This window comes from Phoxinus phoxinus, assembly GCF_949152265.1.
Source record: "Phoxinus phoxinus genome assembly, chromosome: 18".
Taxonomy (NCBI): Eukaryota; Metazoa; Chordata; class Actinopteri; order Cypriniformes; family Leuciscidae; genus Phoxinus; species Phoxinus phoxinus.
In genome coordinates, this window is record NC_136893.1 from 5,176,792 (window position 1) to 5,196,175 (window position 19,384).

General features: G+C 37.9%; 1 protein-coding gene across 2 annotated transcripts in view; it reads right to left on the reverse strand.

The window, feature by feature from the left end:
• Positions 1-19,384, reverse strand: part of ghrhrl (growth hormone releasing hormone receptor, like) — a 37,874-nt gene that overhangs the window by 15,901 nt on the left and 2,589 nt on the right. For both annotated transcript variants that reach the window (XM_079587569.1, XM_079587568.1), the window contains exons 2-7: positions 11,119-11,227; positions 8,414-8,521; positions 5,838-5,929; positions 2,382-2,479; positions 1,978-2,110; positions 83-236 (exon numbers count right to left, since the gene is read on the reverse strand). In XM_079587569.1, the coding sequence (XP_079443695.1) occupies positions 83-236; positions 1,978-2,110; positions 2,382-2,479; positions 5,838-5,929; positions 8,414-8,521; positions 11,119-11,227 (694 nt within the window). The remainder of the gene's footprint in view (positions 1-82; positions 237-1,977; positions 2,111-2,381; positions 2,480-5,837; positions 5,930-8,413; positions 8,522-11,118; positions 11,228-19,384) is intronic.

Genomic DNA, 19,384 nt, shown 5'->3' on the forward strand with positions numbered 1-19,384 from the left:
AACACTGTAAGCTAAAAGTCATCTGTGATGGCCAGAAGAAGGAGTGTGTGAGAGGACAGGGACAGAGATATGAAAGTCTCACCCCAGCCCAGCAGAGCGAAACTCCACAGACAGCGGCGGCTGCGCGGGAAAGCAGAGACCAGCAGTGAGTTCAGATACACGGCTTCAACCAGCAGCCAGAAGAAATTAGTCATGACGCAAAAGTGACAAAACACCACAGCCGCTTTACAGGCCGCCTGCAGAGAGAGAGAGAGAGAGAGAGAGAGAGAGAGAGAGAGAGAGAGAGAGAGAGAGAGAGAGAGAGAGAGAGAGAGAGAGAGAGAGAGAGAGAGAGACTCTGAGAATGATAAAAAGGGCATGACGGCAAAACACTGGAGAGAAAGGAGATAAGCAGAGGGAGAAAGTATGAACTCAGCAGGAAATAGAGGAAGATTAATATTTCTACTTTTAAAAAATGAATGTAGCTATGGAGGACTCTGGAAGAAATCAAGAAATTTTCAATGATTAAAGTACAAAACAGGGTCTAAAACTCTTAAAACGTTCATTGTTCTTTTTAGCATAAAAGGTGCTTAAAAAAAAAAATTTGGACAATGGCATGTGTTTATTCAATAAGGATGCATTAAATTGACCAAAAGTGAGAGTAAAGAAAAAAAGTATCACAGTTTCCACAAAAATATAAAGCACAACTGTTTTCAACATTGATCGTAATCAGAAATGTTTATTTTGCAGCAAATCAGCATATTAGAATGATTTCTGAAGGATCATGTGATCTAAAGTTACTAGCCACTCAGCATTTTCCCTGGCCACAATTTTGACATTGATACCATGGGGAAAATATGATATAATATAAATGATATAAATCTGCCATATAGATATTTTTGATATTATCTCATAATTTGGCAGGAGGTATATGAGGCTCCTGTCACTTTAAGGCCTGACACACGAAGCCATTATACTGTTACACAACACATGCGTTTTCTTTCTCAACTGTTTACATTCACTTAAAACATAACTGACTGTGTTTGCGTTAATACTTGTTAAGACCAGCAGTTTTCATTATTTTGTGTGTATTTGACTGTTTAAGTGCAATAAGCTGCAAAAAAGTACTTGATTTAGTACTGAGAGACGGCTTTATGTGTGACTTTGAGTGTGAGCACAAAATCTGCGGGAATTAGTCAAATTATGCACAATCACATGATGAATTTCAAGATGAATTTTCTAGTTTATTATTTCAGATGCCTTTTTAAATGACTAAAATGTTAAAAATGTATATACAGTATTACACATAAAATCCAACCCGCCAGAGTGGCTAATATGAGTGACTGCGTTACACACCACTGCTGAAATACACCGCATTTGGCGGGTGTTAATGTGTTAATTCCTGAATATATACTGTATATCTCTGACCCTGGACCACAAAACCTGTCATAAGGGTCAATTTTGGTTTTAAATTTTGTTTTGAAATAGATTTATATCATCTGAAAGCTGAATGAATAAGATTTTCATTGGTGTATGGTTTGTTAGGATAGGACATTATTCGGCCGAGATACAACTATTTGAAAATCTGGAATCTGAGGGTGCAAAAAAAGTTGTCCATTTATGTTGGCGATTGTTCTGCATCCACTCACAAAAATATATATTTTTACATATTTACAGAAGGAAATTTACAAAATATTTCCATGGAACATGATCTTTACTTAAAATCTGAATGATTTTTGGCATAAAAGAAAAATCGATAATTTTGACCCGGTTGGCTATTGCCACAAATATACCCGCGCGACTCGCGACTGGTTTTGTGATCCAGGGTCTTCACATTATAAGAAATGTTAAGAAATACACTAAGAAATATTATCAGTAAGGCATATTAAAACATATTGTGACATATCCATTGAATCATTGAGGAAAAACAGTGTTGTGTGTGAAGTCGGTCAGGTTTGTATATTTCCCAGGAAACAGCATTGATGGTGTGAGACTCACCGTAGAGAGTGTGCAGTGATCCGTGTCGTCGCTGGAGAACAGCGTAGCATCTTTGATAAAAACAGCCACAGATTTCAGGATGAAGGTGAAAAACAGCTGCATGTGGATGTAGTTTCGAGCACAGTGTAATCGCCTATAACACAAACAACAGTATTATATTTAAATATATAATTGTAAAGAATACAACCTTCTTCTAATGTTGCAGTGACTATTTGGAGACTAGTTTCCAAGCTACGGGATGATTTAAAGTTGTAAAGCCAGAGTCAAGTTTATGTGGAAAAGGTTGCTAGATACTGTATATGCTAAAAGTTACTCACAAAAGAGACTAGCTATATTAAAGCAATATTTCTACAGTATTAATCAGTGGCGGGGTTTGAGTTTTTTTAGTCCAGCAAGCACAGTACCTGAAGAGCAGCAGTATAACCACTGCAACAGAGAGAGAGAGCAGCGACGCTCCATAACCAACAGTGTAGATCAGCTTCACAGTGGCAAAATACAACTCCTAAGGGACACATGAACACTAATCAATTACATGTATTTTCAACTAAATGACATTTACAGTTTACAGAGTCTGTTTTGAATGAATGAATGAATGAATGAATTAATTATCTGATGATCAGTTAAGACAGACACATAAGTGTGAAAGCCTGTTTATTCTGAACATTTGTAATAAATGTGTGCGTGTGTGCGTGTTTGTGTGTGTGTGTGTGTGTGTGTGTGTGTGTGTGTGTGTGTGTGTGTGTGTGTGTGTGTGTGTGTGTGTGTGTGTGTGTGTGTGTGTGTGTGTGTGTGTGTGTGTGTGTGTGTGTGTGTGTGTGTGTGTGACCGGCAACTTTATTATTAGGTACACCTTGCTAGTATCGGGTTGGACCCCATTTTGCCTTCAGAACTGTCTTTATTCTTCACAGCACCAATTCAAGATACTGGAAACATTCCTCAGAGATTTTGGTCCATATTGTCACGAGAGCATCACAGTTACTGGAGATTTATCAGCTGCACATCCATGATGTGAATCTCCCGTTCCTCCACATCCCAAATCTGCTCTATTGGATTGAGATCTGGAGACTGGAGCCCGTTTGAGTTTAGTGAACTCACTGTCATGTTCAAGAAACCAGTTTGAGATGATTTGAGCTTTATGATATGTGTGTTATCCATCAGAAGATGATACACTGTTATCATAAAGGGATGGACATGATCAGCAACTTTACTCAGGACGGCTGTGGAGTTTAACCGATGATCAATTGGTACTAAGAGACCCAAAGTGTGCAAGAAAGTATCCCACCATCATTACACCAGCAGAACAAAGCCTGAACTGCTGACACAAGGCAGGATGATCATACTTTCATGTTGTTTACGCCAAATTCTGACCCGACCATCTGAACACTGAAGCAGAAATTGAGACTCATCAGACCAGGCAACGTTCTTCTTCTTCTATTGTCCAGTTTTGTTGAGCCGTGTGAATTGTAGCCTCAGTTTCTGTTCTCATCTGACAGGAGTGTCACCGGTGTGTGTTTCTTCTTCTGCTGCTGGAGCTCTTCTTCTTCAAGGTTTGATTTGTTGTGTGTTCACAGATGCTCTTCTGCTTCAAGGTTTGGTGTGTTGTGTGTTCAGAGATGCTCTTCTTCTTCAAGATTTGATGTGTTGTGTGTTCAGAGATGCTCTTCTTCTTCAAGGTTTGAAGTGTTGTGTGTTCAGAGATGCTCTTCTTCTTCAAGGTTTGATGTGTTGTGTGTTCAGAGATGCTCTTAAGCTTCAAGGTTTGAAGTGTTGTGTGTTCAGAGATGCTCTTCTTCTTCAAGGTTTGATGTGTTGTGTGTTCAGAGATGCTCTTCTTCTTCAAGATTTGATGTGTTGTGTGTTCAGAGATGCTCTTCTTCTTCAAGGTTTGAAGTGTTGTGTGTTCAGAGATGCTCTTCTTCTTCTTCTTCTTCAAGGTTTGGTGTGTTGTGTGTTCAGAGATGCTCTTCTTCTTCAAGGTTTGAAGTGTTGTGTGTTCAGAGATGCTCTTCTTCTTCAAGGTTTGATGTGTTGTGTGTTCAGAGATGCTCTTCTTCTTCTTCTTCTTCAAGGTTTGGTGTGTTGTGTGTTCAGAGATGCTCTTCTTCTTCAAGGTTTGAAGTGTTGTGTGTTCAGAGATGCTCTTCTTCTTCAAGGTTTGATGTGTTGTGTGTTCAGAGATGCTCTTCTTCTTCAAGATTTGATGTGTTGTGTGTTCAGAGATGCTCTTCTTCTTCAAGGTTTGGTGTGTTGTGTGTTCAGAGATGCTCTTAAGCTTCAAGGTTTGATGTGTTGTGTGTTCAGAGATGCTCTTCTTCTTCAAGGTTTGAAGTGTTGTGTGTTCAGAGATGCTCTTCTTCTTCAAGGTTTGATGTGTTGTGTGTTCAGAGATGCTCTTCTTCTTCAAGGTTTGGTGTGTTGTGTGTTCAGAGATGCTCTTAAGCTTCAAGGTTTGGTGTGTTGTGTGTTCAGAGATGCTCTTCTGCTTCAAGGTTTGAAGTGTTGTGTGTTCAGAGATGCTCTTCTTCTTCAAGGTTTGGTGTGTTGTGTGTTCAGAGATGCTCTTCTGCTTCAAGGTTTGAAGTGTTGTGTGTTCAGAGATGCTCTTCTTCTTCAAGGTTTGGTGTGTTGTGTGTTCAGAGATGCTCTTCTGCTTCAAGGTTTGATGTGTTGTGTGTTCAGAGATGCTCTTCTTCTTCAAGGTTTGATGTGTTGTGTGTTCAGAGATGCTCTTCTTCTTCAAGGTTTGGTGTGTTGTGTGTTCAGAGATGCTCTTCTTCTTCAAGGTTGGATGTGTTGTGTGTTCAGATGCTCTTCTTCTTCAAGGTTTGATGTGTTGTGTGTTCAGAGATGCTCTTCTTCTTCAAGGTTGGATGTGTTGTGTGTTCAGATGCTCTTCTTCTTCAAGGTTGGATGTGTTGTGTGTTCAGATGCTCTTCTTCTTCAAGGTTTGATGTGTTGTGTGTTCAGAGATGCTCTTCTTCTTCAAGGTTTGGTGTGTTGTGTGTTCAGAGATGCTCTTCTTCTTCAAGGTTGGATGTGTTGTGTGTTCAGATGCTCTTCTTCTTCAAGGTTTGATGTGTTGTGTGTTCAGAGATGCTCTTCTGCTTCAAGGTTTGATGTGTTGTGTGTTCAGAGATGCTCTTCTGCTTCAAGGTTTGATGTGTTGTGTGTTCGGAGATGCTCTTCTGCAGAACGGTTATTTGAGTTACTGTTGTCTTTCTATCTGCTGAATCAGTCTGGTCATTCTCCTCTGATCTCTGACATCAACAAGTCATTTTAATCCAACAGAACTGACGCTCACTGGATCTTTTCTGTTTCTCTCTGATGATTCTCTGTAAACCCTAGATATGGTTGTGTGTGAAAATCCCAGTAAATCAGCAGTTTCTGAAATACTCAGACCAGCCGGTCTGGCACTAACAACCATGCCACATTCAGAGTCACTAAAATCAGCTTTCTTCCTTATTCTGATGCTCAGCTTGAACTTCAGCAGATCGTCTTGATCATGTCAACATGGCTGAATGCATTGAGTTGCTGCCATGTGATTGGCTGATTATATATTTGTGTTAACATGCAATATAACTGGTGTAATAAAGTGGCCAGTGAGTGTGTGTGTGTGTATAGTGTATATACTGTATAATGTTGTTGACCTACATTAAGAGTATAGAGCTATTCAAAGTTCATGTTAACAGCAGCTCAGATCTTTTGGTCTTCGAGGAATTTGATGAAGAATGTTTGAGTTCACACTGAGACAAATCTGACACTTTATTGAGATATCTTCTGTAATTCTAGAAAAGTGTATGAATAAATGGAAAATGCTTATCAAATACAAGTGAGTATGAAGTGCAGAACATGTCAGTGACCTCTGGGATGTCGTCCTCAACACTGCAGGCCTCATGATATGGAGGGAACGGCCGTGACCAGCCTCCAGCGCTGCAGTTACGACTCACTATACCTAGAGTAACCAATCGAGGTCAAAGGTCAATGACAATGCAAGCAAGGCAATCTCTGCAAGCTTTAAAAAAACATTTAAATATGCTTATACATTCACTTTGATGTCATTTCATGAGGAGTTTTTTTTTCCCTCTGGAGACAAGATGCAATGCATGTCATTAGTTTGTGCTAAAGCTGAATGTGAAATGAGGTCTGAATCCTTTTCTAGCGACGGAGTGACACTTTACTCGTCATCAGATGAAACTGCAGCAGCACAATTTTATTTGTGGTCTTTCAGATTTGACTGTAGTGTTGGTTGACCGGTTTAGACTGGGTTTAGTTTGTTATACTGGCGGATGTGTGGAGATTTGAGACGTTATTGCAGTGGGAAATATGAAAACCTGCCTTTTTTTTCCTTTCTCAAGCTTATGAAGCCTTGAAATTGGGGCCGTGCATTTTACCATTTGAGTTTTCAGCTTATATTCTCAAGGTAGATGTGTGTATTGTTAAAGCCCACAGAGTGAAACCAACGCGTTTGCTTCATGGTTTGCTTGCAGAAGCTGTTAATATGGAAATGCATGTGTGAACCAAGGTTGGGCAAACTCAGAGCTCTTTTAATTCATTAGATAGGAACATTTTCTGTTTCTCGAGTCAAAAGAGCAAACCCCTAAGTCTATTTGGCATTCTCTAATACACACATTTTGTGGTACTACATAAATGCCTTGCACTAATAAATCAATTTGCATAATAACTTATTCTAATATGTGACCCTGGACCACAAAACCAGTCACGAGTCGCACGGGTATATTTGTGGCAATAGCCAACAATACATTGTATGGGTAAAAATGATAGATTTTTCTTATGCCAAAAATCATTCGGATTTTAAGTAAAGATCATGTTAAATTAATATATTTTGTAAATTTCCTACCGTAAATATATAAAAACAATATTTTTGTGAGTGGATGCAGCACAATCGTGAACATAAATGCACAACTTTAAAGGAGATTTTCTCAATGTTTCGATTTTTTTGCACCCTCAGATTCCAGATTTTCATTAGTTGTATCTCGGCCAAATATTTTCCCATCATAACAAACCACACATCAATGGAAAGCTTATTTTTTCAGCTTTCAGATGATGTGTACATCTCAATTTCAGAAAATTGACCCATGTGACCGGTTTTGTGGTCCAGGGTCACATATGTGTATTGTATTAAGGGGTTAAAAGATTAATTTTAATTTTTGCCAAAGCGAATTGGCCATAACATTCTTGTTAACTAATAAAAATGGTCCTTTAAATGTAAAAGTTATTAATTAAATACACAGAAATTAATACAAATTCAAACTCTAGCTTGCATCTCAAATGCTGTTTATAAGCCAATGTTTGAATTTTGTGCTGTAAAATAGCAAGTATTGATAAATCATACTGAAAAATACTGAAAATCTCAAATGTTGGATATTAAAGTGTCCCTATTATACTTTTTCAAATATTTCCTTTCATGTAGTGTGTAATACAGCTATTTGTGAAAGTAAATGGACTGCAAAGTTTCAAAGATCAAAGTGTGTCTCACTCTCAGTGTCCCAGTCGCAATTCCTGCACAAAACTACATGAAAGTTTATAACAAACTTTCATGATGCCAACCTATGGTCTTCATTGTCCGTCAACAAAGTCTACCTTGACCCTTGAATAGAGTAGATGAACTGTAGTTGTAGCAGAGACTGGAAGAGTTTGGTTTGTGTGACGACAAGACGCTGTTTTCTGCAAAAGAAAATCCCTTGTGCTGCACTTTCAAAGGACAAGTGCTCGGGCTCAAATTAATACGGTAAAACCGACGCCATCGTTACCGTTCGTATCACTGCAAGTGCTGAGGAAGATCCACAGCTGAAATTCAGATATGGTAATGAGCGTGTGGTTTCCGACACGCTGAAAAGCGGTCGACCAATCAAAACAGACTGAGCAATCTGACCAATCAGAGCAGAGTAGCTCTCGGCAAGGAGGGGTTTAGAGAGACTGAATCTTTTACTGGTGAGAAAAGAGATTATGCTGCAATGGATATTGTGAGAAAATGTGCTTTTTGAGCCTGGATGCATGTGATTGTAAACCTGTTGTAGGAGACTCCAAAACAAAATTAGAAACATTTAAAATAACATAATTGGGGCATTTTTAAATTTTAATAATGTTTAACATTTTCATATATCCAGTAATATTGGTACATAAATGTCTTTGTATTTCATTCCTATTTAACTATACTTCTATAAATATACTGTAAATGCAAATGTAATGATTCACAATTTATGCATCTCGTTTTCCATCTTTACCATCTTTAACTTTTCATTTTTGAATTGTGCACAACCCTAAAGTGGATGTTGTGTGTGTGTGTGTGTGTGTGTGTGTGTGTGTGTGTGTGTGTGTGTGTGTGTGTGTGTGTGTGTGTGTGTGTGTGTGTGTGTGTGTGTGTGTGTGTGTGTGTGTGTGTGTGTGTGTGTGTGTGTGTGTGTGTGTGTGGTACCTGTGTTGTTCTTGAAGAGAGAGAAAACAGCCGGACAGGGCGTGTGTACGGTCTCACCCACAGCAGCTCTGGGCCAACACACAACAGAGTCCCATACTGGTGGGCAACCTTCACACACATATACACACACATATATATATAAATAGCATGACCTTATAACTACTCATGCACTCAAGCACCAAACATCAAGAAAACAATGTTTCTGAAAGGCTTTCTGTGGCACATCACAGCGAGAACTTCTCTCTTACGGTCCAGTTTTCTGTGTTGGATCGGCACAAGAACGTCTGTGGATTTCCAGCAAAGCCACTGCAAAACATGCTGGGAAATGCAAACGCGAGGCGCTGCATTACAATGAGTGTGATCTTATTAACCTCTGTCTCTGAATGTCATCACTGACCGCTTATGGCAGTGTAAAATGCTGAAGATGCGATTCATTTTAAATGCCATCTAATGGGTTTGTGACCTGTTTTTGTATGTCATTTAAATGAAAAAATTAAATGGAGAATAAAGTCATTAAAAGTCATTTTAAAAAGTTAAAATGCTTGACAGGACACATTATTGATATGTTATGGCTATAGTACAGAGTATATTTGTTATAGTATAATATTGTATTTCTAAAATGTAAATAGTATACACTACAATTCAAAAGTTTAGGGTAAGGAAGATTTATTTTTATTTTTATTAATAAATAAGGCTTTTCCCAATTCACGGAAGTGACCTCGACGTCCGGGTTAGCGTTAGCATACGCCATCAGGCAAGTGTTATTTAAATAAACTCCTGATGTACTTACAAACTTTACAATGCCTCATTTTATGAGTACAGAACCCATTTGTATTACTGAAGAAGTTTGGTGCCTTTCCGGCATTATTAGTGAGGTAATTTACCAGATACAACATCCGGATCCGTTAGCGCCTGCACTAAGCCATTCGGCGGATGTCTCTAAATAAGCTCTAACTTAAATAATGTTCGACCAAGGGAAAAAAAACTTCTGGTGGGGTGTTTGGCTCGAGGTCATGGTCCAAAGGACCTGTAAGACTGGAAAAACTGGTTGGAGAGATAGACTGGTCTATGAGACAAAGGACCTTGCTGGAAATTAACGTTTGACTTCCCCCTCTTCCCCTGAGAGGAAAGTCTCACCTTATCTACATGTCATTCTCTCTCAGGGACACCCACAACTCACATACGAATAAATATGGTTTACTGTGAATGATTATAATTGAGTATTACGTTTAGTATCATTTACAATGTCTCAGAGTGAGGGGTACAAATGTCTCATTTCCAAATAAGTTAAACAAAAGGAAATCAGGTTTTGAGAAGTTTAGAGAAACTGGCACACAAAGGAAGGTTGTCTCTAGGCAAATGGTCTCCCCTCAAAAGGTGTCAACTCTGAATGTAAATTCCCATTGTTAACATGTGAAAGAGGTTTTGGGTATTTAATGGAGTGCGGCAGAGGAATCGGGGCGCTTTCTGTATCCAGACTGGCCCATGATGGCTGGGAGTGACCGAGACTTCCAGCCTCATGTATTTATTCAGGTTGGGTTCGCATCTCTTCTCTTTATTCATGTTTTGTATTGATCATCTTTGAATTTATTTATACAATTGACCTGATACCTGACATAATAAATAGTTTACATTTGATTATTCAAACTGATTTTGACCTTGTTCATTTAATAGTTTAAAAGTAATAGTCAAACATTCGCTCACTTTTAGTGATGCATAGATGTTATCAAAACCTTTCATTTATGGAGTCAGATGAAATAACGAGTAAATACATATGAGAAATGTAGTGCATTTAACCCAAAATACTTAGAAAAGACGGAACACGTAAGAAACCTTCCCCGCTGATCGACTGCCCCATGAGCGTGGCTTACAGACCCTAGGCTGAAATTACTCCGAACCATCCCTTTAAGACATAATCGACTGTGTTTACGAGGATATTTTGACATTTTCTGTGTATTTGTCTGTTCCATCGCAAGAAGGCGCGTACGAGAACACAATCCGGTATTCCGGCACTATTTGAAAGGCAGCTTTTGGTGCACATCTTCTTGCGCTTGAATGGTTTAAAACCATCATTAAAATGCGCACACATATGAATCAATAAGCGGAATCTAAATTTTATGTGTCTGATTCCTGACCTAAAGTTTCCGATTCCAGATATTGGAATTGGTTTTTGATTCCCAACCCTAATTATTAATAAATAAATAAAAAATGCAGCCTTAGTGACTTCTTTCAAAATCATGAATAGCCTAAAGCCCGGTTTCACAGACAGGGTTTAGATTAAGCCAGGATTAGACTTTAGTTCAATTAGGACATTTAAGTAGCTTTTATAGAAAACACATTACTGTGCATTTCGAGACAAAACAATGGCTCCCACATATTGTAAGATATATCAGTGCAAGTTACTTTCAGTTAAAACAGCATTTTAGTCAAAGTCTGTGAAACCGGGGGATAATTACCAACCCTAAATTTTGCTCGTATAATTTAGTCTCGAATACATCTGAGACATATTTGACTTCATATTGAGATCTTAGACGGTAATTCAGAGTGCAGTTTGAGAATCGCACAGGATCTTTTTTCTGAAGCGAAAAATCTGAGATGCAGGATGCCTATAAGAAAAGGTCCTAGCTTGATGTCAATGTAATCTCAGTGTTGTCATGTCCGGTGAACCCCTTCAACATCCCATCAGGAGCTCGGGGTTATTCTACCTGAGGAGCTGCTGAGGTTCCCAGGTCCGGTGATCTCTCGCAGACACCGCTGTTCATCTCTTGCCAACTGAAAAATATATTCACACTCGGGATGCAAACTACACAACACCTGCGGAGAGAGAGAGAAAATGCAATGAGTCAGTGATACATAGAAATGCAGGTCTCATTTATAACACAACTCATGCATCCATTTTCAGACACTCGCACTCTAAAACAAAAATTACTATCAATTGTGGATGCTGTCCTGACCCACTTTACAGAGAGAGAGAGCATGTGCAGATGTGCGCATGCTGAAATACAATGAGAAATGTAATACTAATACCAGCACAGAAAAACATGACTTCAGATTGCATTAGCACAAAGGTGACATTCCTTCTTTTTCAATGGACAGTCATTATGCCATATTGTGGTTATTGAAACCTGACGCTGAGGAGAATTCATTGCAATTTTAAAAATACACTGCGTTTCATTTCAACTCTGTGTTTCCTCTGGCTGTTAATGAAGTAGCAGTTGTCAAGAACCATTTCAACATATGTATGCACACAAATATGTATATATATGCATGCAAGAGCATTTAAAATGTTAATTATGTGCATGTAATCAAAGCGCTTTCAGAGTGATCGTCTCTAATCAAACACTTCAGTCTGACTGCGGCTCTGCTGCTTAAGAGTTAAGACATTATTATGAGCTGGAGCAGCTTTTGAAAGCATTGCAATCAAAGTCCCATGGGTTATTCTCTGGAAACGCTCCCTGTGTGATAGAAATACTCAGGGACATTTTTATTATTGTAAAAAAAAAAAAGTATTTCACCAGCTCAGGCTCAAGGTAACAGATATTACAGAACCAGCATAAAGAGATACCCAACTATTCATATTATTATTTAGCAAATGTAGGTGTTTATGATATTTTCAATGTGCCTTTGAATATATAATATTCCAATAGTAAACATGTGCGTTAATAATTTGGGGTCGGTCAGATTTCTTTATATTTTTGAAAGAAGTCTCCTCTGCTCACCAAGGCTGCATTTATTTAATCAAAAATGCATTAAAACAGTAATATTGTGAAATGTTATTATAATTCAAAATAACGGTTTTCTATTTTCATAAAGTGCCATTTATTCCTGTGATCAAAGCTGAATTTTCAGCATCATTACTCCAGTCTTCAGTGTCACACGATCCTTCAGAAATCATTCTGATATGATAATTTGCTGCTCAAGAAATATTTCTGATTATTATCAATGTTGAAAACAGTTCATATTTTTGTGGAAACCGTGATTTTTTCCTGGATTCTTTGATTAATAGAAAGTTAATCGCAACAAGCTTTGTTACTTTTGATATGAAACGTCTCAGCTTTCAAATTCTGTCAATTTTATTATGAAACTCAAACATTAAATAGCGTTTTGGCTCTCTTTAATGTGGCGTGACAGATCTCTTCCTCTTTTATAGCACCAAATAAACACGAATGAAGATTAGAAGATCTGTATCATGTCTCATGTAATCAGTCAATCACTGTTTCATCCTCGGAAAGAAAAACTAGAGAGGAGCATTTAGCAAAATATATACACGATTGCACATTCATTGTATTTTAACCTGTTTTCAATATTTAATGTTTGAATAAATACATTATGGTTTTTATGACAGCCACCATTTAAATGTTTATATTTCAAAGAACGAGTAGAAACATAATTGTCATTTAAAAAGTTATTATAACTATTATAAAAACTTCCTTTTATGTCATTTAAATGTACAAATAAGTAAAATGTATCCTTTAATATTATAGAAATGTACCAACTGGGATTTCCTGTATAGTTAACAGCATTAGTTGAGAGAGATTGTTTTCCTTTAGAATATTTTCCATGTACAGTACCGGACACATACCCCGATTAAGCAGTATCTAATCGAATGGGAATTTAATTAAAACACAAGTTAGTAGTTCAAAATCGAATGGTAAAATTTATACCCAGCTCTAATAAAAGGCTATACTATTTGCCATACTAAAGGCACTAAATATTTTAAAAACTTCATAGCCACGCCCTGGGAACCACTTAGGGCCCCCTAGCAACCATAAAACAACATTTACAAGCCATATTTCAGCTCCAGAAAATTGTAAAAACGTGGAGTTCAGCTTTTTTTCAGATGATATTCAAAGAATAGTTGACAGTCTAAGCATGCCCTAGCAACCATATAAAGTACCCTAGCAACCATACAAACACATGTATAAGCCATATCTCACCACCAAATGAGTGCCGCACTAAATGCATTTAGTTCAAATTAAGTACTCCATAAAAACTCTATAGTAACCACCTGTGACAACTACCAACCACCTAGAAACTCCCTGGCATCCACCCAAATACCCTAGCAACCACCCAAAAAACCTTAGCAACTGCCTAGCAACCACCCAGAACACCCTAGAAAACACCAAGAATACCTTAGCAACTGCCTAGAAATCATCCACAATACCTTAGTAACCACCTAGCAACACCATAGCAACCACCCAGAACACCCTACCAACTCCCTAGCAATGCCCTAGCAACCAGCTAGGATACCCTAGCAACCACCTAGCAACACCACACCAACCACCCAGAATACCTTAGCAACGCCCCAGCAATCAGAAACACCATAACAGCCACCCAGAACACCCTACCAACTCCCTAGCAATGCCCTAGCAACCAGCTAGGATACCCTAGCAACCACTTAGCAACACCATACCAACCACCCAGAATACCTTAGCAACGCCCTAGCAACCACCTAGAAACACCATAACAACCACCCAGAACACCCTAGCAAATAATATTTCCCATGTACTGTACCTGATACATACCCCAATTAATCAATATCTAATCTAATTGGAATTTAATTAAAAGTAGTTCAAAAATCGAATGGTAGAATTTGTGTCAATACCCAAGGCTACAGCACACAAATGGCACCATTTCCTGAGAATTACTCCCATATCCTTCACTTTGAAATGTTTTTTCGCCAATAATGTTTTGAAAAGTTAAAAAAGGGAAGAGAAGAGTTCAAATGAGTTCAACAATATACTTCTTCACAGTGTATTTTACAGTACGTGCTCGAATCAGTCTTTTAAGGTAAATATAATCTCCAAAGCAGTCACGTCTCTCTGGGGGAGCTTTCACTGAATGAGAAATACAGGCCAGAGCTGAGGAAGGCTATTGTTCATTAAAAGAAGTTAAAAAACACTGAGCCAAGCAAGTCTAGGAGATGGCAAGCTCTGCGTGATGCTCTTTAGTCTCATATAGCAGCTCTATCTCGCAGTAACCATCTCATATGTACTCGCTTTTCTCTCCATTTATCTCTCTCAATCTATTTCTTTTAAATCATCCAAGTCTTAGAGACGCACGAAAGAGTTTTGCCAGCCGATATTATCACTTGTCATTTTCAGTGTCTATAAAGCACAGTTGGACAACAGAAGAGGAGACAGAATAAAAAGAAGAAATATTGATCTAACACAAACTAACAATGAGTATACTAACAAAAATGTATTCTGTAACCAGTGTTGGGTGTAATTCATTAAGTATTTAATTAATAATGTATACTTTTCCATTGAAAACGTAAAGTAAGTTACTCTATTTAATTTAGTTACTTCTGATGTAATTGCATTAAATACTGTATTTAATGACTATAAAACAATAGTGCATTCAACATTTAACTTCTCATTTTTAAAATGTATGTTTTTATTTTAGGCAGGCAGTGAAATTGTGAACTGACAAAAATGATTATAAAAATGAAATGAAGAGCTTTCCTGAGAGGTCTTCCAGAGATGACAGCTGTGGAGAACGGTGACTTTCCTCCACAAGTTCATTCTGTCCCGCTTTGAACCAAAGTACCGGCGGCACTTAGGATCAAAAAACCCCTTCAGGAACATTCATCACAAGGCTGCCCTAAGAACTACAGTACGTCACGGGCTAATAAAACAAATTATTTTATTCATCTCTCATGATGAAAAACTAGAGAGCCATTCAAAACGATTCAAACCAGAGCGAGATTAAATGAAACTCAACCCTTCAAGCGCTGAATATTTGTCCTCGGCCAACCCGTATTCACCACCGCTAAACAATAGCAAATCCTGTGGCACCTACAATTGTAAAACACGTTTGATTTGTCTCATCATACTATATGAAATATTGCAGTAAAGGCTGTGAAATGTCTACCAACCCCCAAATCTCATGATGCAATGCCATTAAATCAAATATAATCAATGTAAATCAAAACCTATAGGACAGTATTTTCGTAGACTTTAACCAAAAACCAATTCAAAAACCCCATTGAGTTCAGGACGATGGAACCGGAAGTGTGAAATGCAAACTCATTTGCATTTGGTCTATAAAATATGTCATCCCTGCAGCATCAGATAGCAACAATCCATAAACTGTCTTCATTGTCAGTTTTGGCCTGAAGAACATCGCTGTCGCCTTCTTCTGGTATCCATAATCCAAAAACCCAAATGAAAATATGCAACACATCTTCAGAATAAGCTGCAGTCATCCTCCGCATGTTTCTGAGCGGGCACCTGAAAGCCTCTGTTGCTCTGTGTCTCGTAATCATTCCAGTCAGTGCATGTGTGTACACATCTTCTGGGGTGTAACATCACCAGATATGTTCTGCTTTAGTAGAAAGGAAAGATGAAAATAAAGTGTAAAGGCGATGTATCATTAATGCGTATGAAAGCAGGTCAAGCTGAACTCGCTATCCACCCAACATCACCTCTTTAGTTTCACTAAGCTGCCGAAAGAGCCCAAACTCTCCTCTGATAGCAGAAATCCAGATAGAGCTCTGTGACCATTATACGCTTCACTCTATTTTTAGAAAGTAAGACTAGGAAGATCCCAAAATGCCCTGGACTAGAATTGAGTTTGTTAGACAGGCCTCCCCTGGGTGTTTTTATATGAGTGTTACTTCAAGTTGTTGCTTCAAGGTTACATTATCCATCAGGAAACCTCAGAATTAGGTTACTTACTCTCTGGGTAAATCTCACGAAAACGGTTTGGGTCATATTTCACCTGAAAATCAAAAGCAAAGACAATAAATTGTATTTTATGTTAAGAAAATTAATCCTAATTGTGGACCACTTGTGCATCTTTATATTTATATCAATTATGAAATAATTAATAATCTATCAATCATTTATAAATTAAAAATGTGTGTATGTATGTATATATATATATACATAATGATCATTCTTTATTATCAATTATCATTATTTATCATTATTATTATTTGATAAATAATATTATTTTTTTTTTTTTATGGGTTCGTTCTGCTCATGTTTCATAAATAATCTTCCCAGGTTGATTTCTAATATTTTATTATAATTATCAGAATAATAATCTTCTCCCTCCCCAGCTCCTCCTCTCCTCAGTGAGGATTCAGGAGCTCATTACCCTCCTTCCTCCCCAGCTCAGTTATGTTGCATATAATTATGTTGCGTATAAAAATCTTGAATGAATGATATCTGCAATACGGTCATATTTTCTTGTTTTATTTGGATCCCCATTAGCTCCCACTATGGTGGTCGCTAGTCTTCCTGGGGTCCACTGAAATCACACTACAAAAATACAAAAATCAATTAATCAATACATTAATAAGATCTATAAAAACTATACGATTTATTAGCTACCATGACACACATTTGAAGTACAAATTATGCAGTTATGCAAAAAGCAACATCTATTCAACATGCAATTCAAAACAATTTAAAACAAAACATGCGAAAATAAAATAGGTAGTACTTTCACAACTGTAATCTATGTTTTATTGTTTTCTTAAAAGACATGTTGGTTCTGTTCTGTGTACTCTAGAGGGGGTTATTGCTGCTCTTATCCATGCAGAACCATACCGCCAATCCTAACTGTGTGCTAATTGTCAATCGTATTTGACGATAGTGATCATGACAGAACTAAAGTAATGAGCATTTGTAATAAGCAAAATGTGCTTAATTGTGATGTGAATAATGTCACAATGCAAAAAACAGGCATATTCTTTATGCAAAATTTTGGGGATGCACCGATAACAGATCTTTTTTATATTTCAATTCCGATAACCGATATATTGGCCGAAAAAAAAAAGAAAAAAATGTAGATAATTTTTGAGAGCCTGAAGGAAATAAATAAAATTGAAATTTCTTACTGGGCCGATAACTTTTAAGTAAAAAATGAACATACCGGTCGATATGGTGGCATCGATAGGGTACCTATATCGATATAGGGTATCGTGCATCCCTACAAATTTATGTTCTTATTTTTTGCTTTTGATTTGGAGTGAAATGTGACTGTGACATTTCTTTATAAGAGTAATGAATTTATTATCATTCTGTTTAAACTGATGGAATTCACTATAATTTATTTAGCACTAGTATTGGGGCAGTCGTGGGCTAATGGTTGGAGAGTCAGATTTGCATCTGAACTGAAAAATGGCTGCTCGCTGTGTGTGTGTGTGTGTGTGTGTGTGTGTGTGTGTGTGTGTGTGTGTGTGTGTGTGTGTGTGTGTGTGTGTGTGTGTGTGTGTGTGTGTGTGTGTGTGTGTGTGTTCAATAGCCTACTCCTAATGTGTGTGCACTAACTTGGATGGGTTAAATGCAGAGGACAAATTCCGAGTATGGGTTACCATATGGCCTTCACATCACGTCACTTCATTTATGCATGACCACAAAATGAATCACTCCATGGTTTTCTTTATAATAACAGTGATTTAAGCAGTGCTGACTCTGGGTCTGTAAAATCTTTCTGAGTAAGTGTTGATTTGTAAACATCAGTCTCCTTTCATTCATAAAGTCTCAAACGCACATCATTAGCCTACACAAAAGAAATACCACTACCTCCATGTTCCACGGTCATTTACATCTATTGGCAGTTACTTAGCTTGACCCGTACGCTTTGACATGTTCAGAGCCGCAATCGGTTTGATTAGTGAAAAAATGAAAGAAGAGAGCCAGTGCTTTTGTCACTAATGCTTTTGATTCTCTAGACATGAAATAAAAAGAGAGTCCATAATGCATTCATGCCGTTACTAAGACATCGCTCACAACTGGATTCAGTAGATTTCAGAGCTGTGGATGTTTTACCCAACATGTTCTTCTGTGCCTGCTTTTATTTCTCATTCATTATAATATGCTGATTTGCTGCTCAAGTAACATTCATTATTACCAAAGTTTAAAACAGTGGTGCTGCTTCATATTTTGATGGAAATCGTGATGCACTTTTTTCAGGATTCTTTGATTAATAAAGATCTCTTCTCTTCTCTTCGACGTGTTTACTGGAGTGTGGGCGGGGCAACCTGTCACTCACATGACATCACAGCAATAGCACACCACAACCAGCCCGCCCCACATTTTCTCTTGTTCAAAAGACCGTTTAACTCAGATATACATCACAATAGAGAAGAAAAGACTAATCGCAACTTCCGTTTAATGCCGAATTCAATGCATCCTCGCAGAATAAAAAACACGTCCTGACCCTATAGCTGCAGTTATTTTTAGAAATATATCTTGAACCAAACCTTGTGTTATGAATGCAGCAACTAATCTAAAAAAGACACGCCAACCGAACCACTGATTCCATTGATGAATTCCAAAAGGCTGAAACGTTAATGTACTTCTGCGAGGAACATGCGTATTCGTATGGGCACTTAGAAATGAACACCTGCGCCATATCAGACCACCTGTCTCGCTTACAGAGAGACCATTATACTGCTCATCCTCCCTGAAGAACATTCATCTCCATTCTACAGGATAGCAGCCAGATCCATTAACTGCCCTGTTTCTAAGAAGGGTCTCCCCAAGTTCAGCTGGCAGATGGCACTTCTGCATCCACATTTACTTCATATAGACGGGTTTCGGTGCAGTTGCCAAAGGAAATAGGCACACAAGTGCACAAACAATCGCACCAGACGAAAGTTGAGCGCGCATTAATTTTTGACGCCGAGATCATTTTGAAGCCTTCTCTTCATTCCGTGACAAAATCCTCAAAATCCACCTGCATTTTTACCAGCTGGTTTAAAAACTAAAAGTCATTTTGAAAGAAGGAGCCCAAATCTCCAACACACAGAAAGATGAGCTGACAACCTTCTTTGGGAGAAAGTTATTATGTAAAATTAGTGTCCAAATAGGCCTATATCTGAAGTCATTTTCACTTGCTCTCGAATCCACATTGACAAAGGAGAATTTAACACTCCACAAAAGTGTTTTTTTCTCTTTCTTATACAGCGAATTGCACACTCATCTCGACCTCATACAGCAACCTTGACATCAGAAG